Genomic DNA, 10,219 nt, shown 5'->3' on the forward strand with positions numbered 1-10,219 from the left:
CCTGCATTGTGGGCAACGGTAATTGTGGCAATAAAAGCTACTGATGCAATTACAGCAGCCACGTTGCCGGTTTATGCGTGCAGATCAAAAGAAAGGGGTGACGCCTGTTGTATCGAACCGATGCATAGGGATTCGTTGCACCAAACGTGACGGAACGCATACCAGCTGCAGCGCAAAAATTGCGGCACAGTCAAAGCGTTGTTAGTTAAAATCCGTTGTGCGTTTTCGGCGAATGTTTCCACGTAGCCGCATGTGCGTTTCGATTTGTGGTCGAGTTTGGTAACGTTCTGTGCATGATGATTGCGACCGATGGTTAAGGGGTTTTCGTTGTATTTTAGCGCACTATTTTACGAGTGTGGGAAAATGTGGCACTGCCCATCGTTGCGTAATTCAGTGCAATCTTAATGGCCTCAAAATTACCTTCCAAGGATGCAAAAAATCAAAATAATCCTAACGCATCCACTAGAGAAATCTGGAATAAAATATTAGCTCAATTTCTAATGGTTATTCAAACACATTATCTACACATTCCCAAATCATTTCTATGCTTATTAATTTCTATCCCACACTCATCTACATGCCCGCACCGTAAGTGGCACAATATTATTATTAAACATCAAACAGTCTCTCAGCTACTCGCCAGATTACAGGTGTTTAAGCACCAGTTCACTAATCATAGGAAAGAAAAATACCTCAGATAAGTCTACAACACGTCTTGGTTCGCTTCGACGTACACTTATTTCTCTTGCGGGCTTTCAAGCGAACGATCGCCACACCGGCGATCCAATCTTAAATGGCATCTTTTCAATTGCCTCACTCTCGAAATGCTCGCTGCCTTCCATGTGGTCAGGGATGAACGTGAAAATTCAACCACTGCTGCCTAATCTAATCGTCCACTTCCCCCAAAGAACCCGTACGGTTGTTCCCAGACCTGACGAAAATGACGATTCCGCTTCGGTCACACGATGGGGCGCCGTTTGTCACATAATCTGTTTGCCAACATAAACTCCCCAAAAAAAGGCCTCCTAAACACATCACCATCATCATCATTGCCAGTTGCTTCGATTGGCCCGGTTAGCAGCATTTTTCCCATTACCGCACGAGCTTATCGCAATGGTCCCGCCGGGAGGGGTTGGGGAAGCAATAATGTGTAGAACTCCATTTCGTCGCACAAGTGGCACCAACATTCCATTTTTCCCACAGTCGCAAAGTCACGGTCACATTAGAAGCAACGTCCCCAAACCCCACGCTTCCCTTCCCGTCACCCCCAAAAATCCCCTCCCACTGGTGGTTATTGTTAGATTTCGTTTGAAGTCTGGCGAACTCCAGCAAAGGAAAACCGGTCGAAACTTATCACAAATCGTCCATATTCCGTGCCGAAATGGCGGTGGCAAAGTGGCACGATTTCCATTCCAAGCTACACCTCGCTACATTGCGCCTCGGCATTTGTGGGGCTGAAACGCGCATCCAGCCAAACCAGGGCTGACCGAAAAAGGGGGAAAATATTTAGATAAATTATTGATAAAATATAAATTCCCCTAAGAGGATTAACTTTGCTGCGTTCTGGATACGGGAATCATCGCAAGTGTGTATGTGCGGGTGTTTTTTGTGCCTTTGTTTATGATTCTCAAACTTAGGGTTTTTTTCTTAAGTGCAACGATGCATTTTGTCAAGTGGAAGGTGCTATAATTTTTTATGTGCATTTCTACCACTTAGCCACTTCTTCTGCTAAAATAGTGATGGCAATTAAATAAATTAAAACAAATCGCTTTTGAGAACTTCATGTAAATAAGCTTAATATTATTCAAATAATATTTAAATACAATAGTTAATTAAACGTTACATATTTATGAATATCTCTGATGTCTCAATTTTTCGTTTATTTCACGACTTTTAGAAGAAAAAAATTTAGTAAAAATAGTATAAAAACTGAGAGCTCTTCATCGTATATTACCACATTCATCCATATGAAGCTGCACCAAAATTTGTCGTCTCAGCACACAAATTGAACGCATCGAAAGTGCAGATACAATCTGGCCAAAAAACGGTTCAGCGTCCAAACATAAAAAAAATGGGCAAGATACATTTGTCTTCATTTCTTGTCCTGGGTCAGCATGCGCTAATTTTCTAAAAACCGATCACGATCTTTATTTTATTTACGAGCCAATTTGCTAAATTACTAAATTAGACCTCAACCTTCCCCGAGTTAGGCATTGCCAGCCAGCCAGATGGCAGTTATATTTTAATTAGTAAACATAACAACATTCTCTACCAGTACGGAGCCCCAGAATCCCAGAATCGCAGGGTCTGGGAGTCTGAAAATTAATGCCACATCCTGTCACATTGACATCATCAAATTCATTAAGATTTTTGTTGCGGATGCTTTTATTCGCACCGTTCCTTCGTTTTCGGCAATCTACCGAATGCATGGCGCGGAACGCAGAAAAGTGCGCCATTGAGCGTACATCAAGCTTGTACGATCAAGCTTGATCGAGCGCCTGTCGTAACAGTGTCACCGGCAGTGTTTATAATCCCCAGTGCGCACTCCAGCATCACCTACCGGCTTACCGTGGCCGATATCTTTTCAATGGTTTTGACTTCGATGCTTTGACACAAATCCTGTACTTGATCCTGGAAACTTACCCTCTCCCCTGCCATATGCCATGCACCGAAGATAATCGGTCCTTTCGGCATGCCGACCGTTAAACCGATTTCCCATGCCTTTCAGCGACAGATCGACGGCATCGAAGGGCCTGGCGAGACCCGGACCTGGTGAAGGTACTTTTTAATGCATGTCAACATAACCTCCAAAGCGGTAGCTTTTAACGCCCCGCCGCATGGTTGGCTTGCGCCTGAAGTGGTCGATTATTGCTGCTAATCTGGGTAGGACTTGACTCGCGAAATGAACGACAAACAATCTCCAGAACCCGAAACACACGCCGAGTGTGCCACAACGGATGAACTCCAGCAAGAGGTGGTTTTAGGGGATCATTTCAGCCGACAAAAATGAGCGGCGTCCGATGGAGCAACTGAACTTGCGTGGATTGATAAACGGCCGTTAAATACCACCTGCTGGTTTGGCCAAAGTTTGCCACTCAAAATGTCACCCAAAATCCTATTTCCTGCTGCCTGACCTGATGATGGGTGTAATTTTACTTACCTTAAATTTACGCATTAGCGTTATCATCAATAAAGCTTTACCGCGCCGTAACGCAAACGATTTTTCCAGTAATCGAGAGTCATTTCACATTGTGTTTTCGTTGCGTATTTTCTGCTCCTTCGGTGTACCAAGATTGGTGAAATGAAAAGAAAAAAAAAACAGAAAGGACACAGTGAGAGGTTATTGTGAATAAGCTTGTGGAGTTCATGTATTTGTTGTTTTTTTTTTTTTAATCAAACGGATGGAGAAATTGTAATTCTCAGATAATTTTATTTATTTTACCTGTTTAAGTTTTTTTTGAAAGTATATCTTATTTTCTGAGAAAATAATTTTTAAATCTTCAAAAAGATCAAAATTGAAACTACCCTTCTAAATTTAAAATAAAAAAAAAAAACATTCGTCCGGCAAAATTCAACATCGCTCGACTGGACATGGCCCAGCACCAGACCGCATCAGTGTCAAAAGATGTAAAGAAAGACCAGCAAACAAACAAAAAGCTACCTTCATGACCCCATTTATGGAATCTCTGACAAACCCGACAAGGCTGGGTCATGATTTGTCGTGTCGCGGTTCCCAACGCGTTGTGAAAGCAATATCACCCAGTGACTTCTTCACCAAAATGCGTAACGCTTGTTTCGTTTATTTTTGTTACGCCAGACGACCAGACGATGATGTCGGGTGTTACTTCCAGCCGTCAATATTGATTCCTTTGCTTTACAATCGTTCCAATATCGTCACCAAACAAAGACAATCCCACTCGAGAAACTGAAGCTTTGTATAACTCGGCTGTTTGTCCAACCGGATGATGATGTTACGTTTGACTCGATGACTTTCAATTCGATAAATAACACAGTAAAGATAGAAAAATGTCTATTGATGATCCATAACTCCATAATCCCAACCGAGAGAGGCATGTCTTACTGCTACTTACTTCACTAGATTGACCTGATTTTTTATTCCTTCTCCAACAGTCCTACAATCTAAATCAATATTCCATCAGACAACATTGTACCATAGTATATTCTCTGACATTAAAATTGTTCCAAAATAAAACATTACACTAAGTTCTATTATGTTTCCAACGTTTCCATATCCTTTAAACGCTCCACAAGCTCACGAATTTCGTTTAGCAGCTTCATCCGCGTTTGTCGCTTACTTGTTGCAAACAATTCCGTATGAAGTACTTGCAAATTTTGCTCCCTGTGCGTCAGTTGACCCCGGTCACCATCCGGGTGCAGATTTCTGGAGGTATCTTCCCCACATTGGATCGAATCCATCGTTGCTTCGGGTGGAACTGCTTCACACGTCGCATCGGCAACCGTTTTCGAGTTCTGTACCCATTCGAGTTCAATTTTGTGTATCGATTCATCAATCAACCTTGTCACTTCTTCCTTAAGTTCCGAAAGTACTTTTGCAGCGCTACTGGACACTACCGGATGTACCGGGTTCGTCGCTTTGGACGTGCAATAATCGTTGGATAAGTTCAAATCACTTAACTCACTACACGTGTCGGAAAGTGCGTGATCAACACCTCCAACATGTTTGGACACATTCTGATGGTGTTGTTCTGGGCCAAATTCTTCTTGTTTTTCGTAAGATCTTGGTTGTCTCTGTAATGAGGAATTGAATACAATGTAACATCTCACCGATAATTGTTAAAATAATTGAAAAACTCTCACATCCGAGTGGGACCCATGCTCAAAGTCTTGCTTCGGCATAGAATAGATATGCCCTCCGTACTCCACAATTACCTTTTTCCCGACACTTCTTATTAAATTCATTCCGGGAGCCATGGTATGATGCTCCTTCAAAAAAAACCTGAGTACAAACAGTACGAATCGTACAAGACCGAAGCAACGAATGAAAAGCTCGACGATGGGTACTTTGATTAAGTATGATAATATGAACTTGTTTAAAACTGAAAATTCAACCAGCTTTCTTTGATTCGATTTAAAATCAGCAAAACTGGAACTCTCCATAACGACCACTCAGCATCACAGAGCAGAGTGGCGCAGTGGAAGCGTGCTGGGCCCATAACCCAGAGGTCCGTAGATCGAAACTACGTTCTGCTATCCGACTAGAAAAAGAATCACTTTTTTTAAATAGAATATTACTTCAATGGCGATTCATTTTAAAATTGTTTTCTTAAAGTTGAATTTTAAATAATATTGTAAAATTAAATTATATTTTTTAGTAAACAAAATAAATTGAGCGGAGAACATCCAATACATAGCAACAACGAACAATTGCTTAAAACTACGCTCGTGACAGATCACAGGTATTTGTATTATAAAGGTGAGAATCTACCCCGAAAAGTAACATTCAGCCAAACTGGAAGCTCACCACCAAGTTGAACAATCACTGAAGGCAAATTGCAAAATGTACTTCCCAAAACCACAGTGAAGTTGGCAGCAGCTTTCCGACGACACGAAGGTATACCTTTAACCGTGGACAGCATCCGCCGAAATACATCCCGAGTAAAAGAAGTAAAAAGCGTCTTGTTCATAGTCACCTTCGTCGCCGTCATAGCAACCAGAGTTACCATGCGAGAGGAAGAAATTTAACAAAGGAAACGGTTGCGGACGAACAACATTTAAGAGCCAGAAAAAAAACCGCAACCTCGGCGAATAGGATAAAAACACCGGTAACAGAAAAAAACCATACAAAAAGCTCCAACTTTAAAAAAAGGACGAAGCACACGCGTTTCGCAAGATCAGCGCGGAGAAAATGGGTCCACGACTCACAACACACACAAAAAAAGCTGTTGCGAATAAAGCATCTCCTTCGCATTCCCCTCCCTGTTTCGTTGTTCGCTCTCTTTCTCAATCTCCCCATCGGGAGCCTAAGAAATCGCAGCCTCCTTAATGACAACAAGGGTAGAAAGATGTAAGCTAGCAGTCGGGCGACGGTTTTGCGAGCAGGAAAGGGCTGTGTGTGGACACACGAAAAGCCACCGCGAAATATCATCAGCCGCAGAATACAAAGCAGCACCAGCAACAACAAAATTCAATTCCTTACCGACTCTCCCATCCACCTCGGGTGCCTCACCCTTTCCCGGTTGATCCGGCTCCATCTGCTGCACGGCTTTTGAGTGATATCGGCGCGCTTCTGCGGTGGATCAGCACGATGGCAACGGTACGTCCGGCGGGAGTCGCAAACGAACGAAAGAGCGAACGTAACGTAACGAGCGAGCAGGCAACAGCAGACGAGTCATCTTAAAGGCCGTGAGAACGTTTTGCGTTCGCGAGTTCCCAGACTCGTGCTCTTTCGTAAATTGCACGCGTCCCGGGCTTCCTTTTGCTTCCAGCTGACCACTCCTCGATCGAACTTTGATCTGCACCAAACCGACCCACGGAGCAGGGACGGTGCAGAAACGGATGGCACAAAGTAGGTGGACTGCGGTTAGAGTGATCGTTGGCGGTGATCGAAAAGGGAATCCGTTCCTTCATGTCCTCCATTCGTGCGGCACATTCGCGTCTGCGAAGCAGCGCGTGTTCGCTGGAACAACAATGGCACACGGTGGCTTTTGGGTCCGGATGGTGGTTGCCCGGCGTGTGTCTGCAATGTGCCACCCCTTACACTCCTTTCTTGGGTCTGTTTTTTTGTTTCTCCCCCATGACTCCTTATGCACCTTTCTCTTCTCGATCAATTCATCCGTGCAATGGAAGTTTTTTATTACGCCAAGGAAGGGGTGGTTCGCGAAAACAAGGAGAGAAAAAGGGAAAAACGTTGTGCGCCTTATGCTCCTTCGATACTCTCGACTGTCTCTGACCATCGCCACCCTCACATTCGTCCCTATGTCCATCCAAAACGGATGGAAATTGAATGGGGCAGGATCAGAGTGCCTCCGTCTCGTTCGAGTACGAAGCGTGCGCGCACAGCTTCAGCTCACAGCAGCAGCAGCGCCATGGCACGATCCGGGCGCAAGCCATATCGTCTCAGGGAGCCATCGAGCGCCCATGTACGTGACTTAGTGTGTCCGTTGCGATTTCGAGCATGGGAAATGAATCACTCACAAAAAAGACTACTGATCCGCGCTACGACTACGAGATGATCGATTGAAGTTGCAAAAGCGCAGCACACACACAGTGTTTGAAGAAATGTTTTTTTAAAGTAATAAAATAAATATTTGTAGCAAATCAATGTTATCAATCTCTTAATAATTACCTCATTATTTTTAGTTTTAATTATTTTATTTAATTTTCTATCGATCACCACGTGATCGTGATCATTTATCTTACTCAAATGTTTCACTTAAAGCCCTGTGCACTTTTCGCAACTACATGCCAAAACGAAGATACCAATGTCATAGCAAACAGCCAATGCTCAGGATGAAGTGATTACCGGTACCCGTATTTGCAGGTCAGGGAACTAGCATGTCGGGCCAGCCACTTACGGCAGCAAGTTCAAATTACCCCCTGGTCTGCTCCACTCTCGCAACCAATTCCTTCCCCAATCAACTATAATCTAGGATCGACCACACGAATATGTGTATGTTTGTGCCACGGCACACACCTCTCCGTCTGTGGGCAGAAAAAAGGGGCACGCGCTAGCTCGCACAGATCATCGCGCTTGAACGGTTCAGCGTAGCGCAATTCACTTGATCTGTTTGGCAGAAGGCTGAGGAGGCTGGGGCACAGGGCAAATCTTCTTTCCCAGGCTTTTTGCAAGCTGGTGGAATGGGCGCACGCCCGCCCTCGGTTACAATCGTGAGACCACTTCACAGAGTGTGGTGTAGCATGGCGGTGTGTGCACGATTTATTCGTCTCCCTACCCGCCACGGACTCCACGGCAGCCGCGGATCGGCTTCCCTGCATGGTGCCGCGTGCGCCGAATGCGGTTTTGCGTGGTCTCCACTCGCTGGCAGACGGCATGAGTTGACCCATGGAGAGATTATAAGGAAAAAGGTTGAACTGGTGGCCGGGCTCTCGTGTAGTTTGCCTCGTTTTGTGTCCCCACCGTTTGCGTTTCCGGGCAGGCAAGTTGCCTTATAGAGTTATTCATATTATTATCTAATTTATATACATTGGAAATTGGTCCGCACGATTTGTGCATGGGGCGCCTCGTGATGTAGGTCGAAGTTCTGGTCGAAAAAAAAAACTCTGGCAATGGTGCAGTGGAAGGTTTTGTTTAGCAGATAAATTAATAATCTGCTGCAAAGCTAGCTCACCCTTGATGCATAGCCTCGATAGCGCAGTCGGTAGCGCGTAAGTCTCATAATCTTAAGGTCGTGAGTTCGATCCTCACTCGGGGCAGAGAATTTTTCTCCTTTTTACCGAGCATCGCTCATTTAGTTATGGAATAATGTTTCCTTGTTCTTAAATTTGTCATCTTTGTTAATTTTTTTCGATAAAATTTGGATTTCCAAGTTATCAGAAAATTTTTACAATGTCATTAATTTTAGTTATTCAATGTTGGAACGATATCTCTACTTCGTCGGAGATGATCCCCTTTTGCGAGCTTAGAAACATTACAGCTTTGCGATGTCTTGTACCGAAGACTTCCAAAAATCCCTGCAATTCGATGATGAAGTACAACCAAACTGCCCGATCGGACAAAATCTAACCTCGCAGAGAAGACAGCAAAGGAAACATTCTTATCTCGCGACCTCACGACAGACAAGCTCTCCGGCGAGTTTTCGCCAGTCAGATTACGATAACGGGCACGTCGGTCTCGAGCTGAACCTCTAATGGACAAATTCTGTTCGTGAGTGAAATCTACCACGGACCTTCAGGTTCATCTTGAAGATGCGGCCATCTGCCAAATGCCAAAGGGATCTCTCTTCCTCTGTCACTTTCCCGCCACAGTTCCTGTGGTAGTGGGCGTTACGGAACGACGGCAGAGAACACACTTTTTTACCATACGGCATCAACCGTACGAAATATTTGGCACCATCCAAAAACGGACAGCATTCTGGAGGTTTGTCCAGACAACTAAAAGAGCTGTCAGTGCGTAAGTGCTCAAAGATCCCTTCACCGAGCATCTTTACAGACGCTCCCGAATAAGGGAGTGACCTTATCTCCTGCACACATCCAGCCGGGGCTATCTTAATCAGATTGGCCGCGTGTAATTTAATGCGCTTTTTGGCACTTTTTGGCAACACGCGTCGTCTGACCGCTGATAAAAGAACATCGTGCCTTGTTCGGCACGGTTTTGCTCTATTTTTTAAAAACCGAAAAAACGCGTGTGCACTCTCCTGATCGCAAACAGATAATGGAGCATGCGCACACCGGTATGATGGAAGCAAACGCGCTAAAATGTTTGCTGTGCGGCTGTAAATAAAACTTTTGGGGAAAGATAGCGGTGCCAATCGATATGAAGCAGAGTGGCGCAGTGGAAGCGTGCTGGGCCCATAACCCAGAGGTCCGTAGATCGAAACTACGTTCTGCTAAGCAAAAAAGATGCTGGAAAATATTTTTACGAGTAATGATCACATTATATAGGAAAATGATAGTAAATATTATACAAAATTATTAAAAAATCAAAATCAACGTTAAACATTCATTGTATATAAAAATAATAATATCCAATAAACACACACAAAAGCAAAAAAAATATTAAAAATGACTCATGTTTCCCAAACATCCTCATGACGCCGCGCTCCTTGCGCAAATTTGTTTCAGCTTAGTTTGTCTTTGACTATATTTGCTTTTTTTAATCCGATCGTCACGAATGTCTCCCCTGTCGGCACAACGAAATTGAACGCACTTTCGGCATAAAACATTATCGCAAGCCATGTAAAACCAACCAACAAAAACCCATTGATCCACCAGCCCGCGTAAGCCTGTCGTACGATTAATGCAAAACTTATGCTTCGATGCAATGAACGATGTTTCAATTACAGAAAACATCCCTTTTTGCCAAATGATGTCCGTACCCCGTGCCCGGGCCGAAAATCGCTTGCAAATTCATTTATTACGAGCAAAAGGCAACGTATCAAGAGCGTATCTGAGTGAACCACCGCTCATAATTTATGACAGGTTCCAAAAGTAAATCGGCAACCGTGCGCAAATGTCGGTCCGTTTGAAGTTTGGCCAGCACGAGACCATTTCACCCACC

At 44.0% G+C, this 10,219-nt stretch overlaps 1 protein-coding gene and 3 non-coding genes across 4 annotated transcripts; 3 read left to right on the plus strand and 1 right to left on the minus strand.

Annotated features, from left to right (window-relative positions):
• Positions 1–4,160: 4,160 nt before the first annotated feature.
• On the minus strand, positions 4,161–4,953 carry LOC125772207 (uncharacterized). Its single transcript, XM_049443665.1, has 2 exons — positions 4,840–4,953; positions 4,161–4,770 (listed from the first exon to the last, which is right to left on the minus strand). The coding sequence occupies exons 1-2, from the start codon at positions 4,951–4,953 to the stop codon at positions 4,231–4,233; spliced, it is 654 nt and encodes a 217-aa protein (XP_049299622.1). The 3' UTR covers positions 4,161–4,230.
• Positions 4,954–5,160: 207 nt separating this feature from the next.
• Trnam-cau (transfer RNA methionine (anticodon CAU)) lies at positions 5,161–5,232 on the plus strand. Its single transcript has one exon. It is a non-coding gene; the product is annotated as a tRNA-Met (tRNA).
• Positions 5,233–8,342: 3,110 nt separating this feature from the next.
• Trnam-cau (transfer RNA methionine (anticodon CAU)) lies at positions 8,343–8,415 on the plus strand. The gene has a single exon. It is a non-coding gene; the product is annotated as a tRNA-Met (tRNA).
• A 1,064-nt stretch (positions 8,416–9,479) lies between these two features.
• Positions 9,480–9,551, plus strand: Trnam-cau (transfer RNA methionine (anticodon CAU)). Its single transcript has one exon. It is a non-coding gene; the product is annotated as a tRNA-Met (tRNA).
• The last annotated feature ends 668 nt before the right edge of the window (positions 9,552–10,219 follow it).

The sequence above is a fragment of the Anopheles funestus genome, chromosome 3RL, assembly GCF_943734845.2.
Source record: "Anopheles funestus chromosome 3RL, idAnoFuneDA-416_04, whole genome shotgun sequence".
NCBI classification, from domain to species: Eukaryota; Metazoa; Arthropoda; class Insecta; order Diptera; family Culicidae; genus Anopheles; species Anopheles funestus.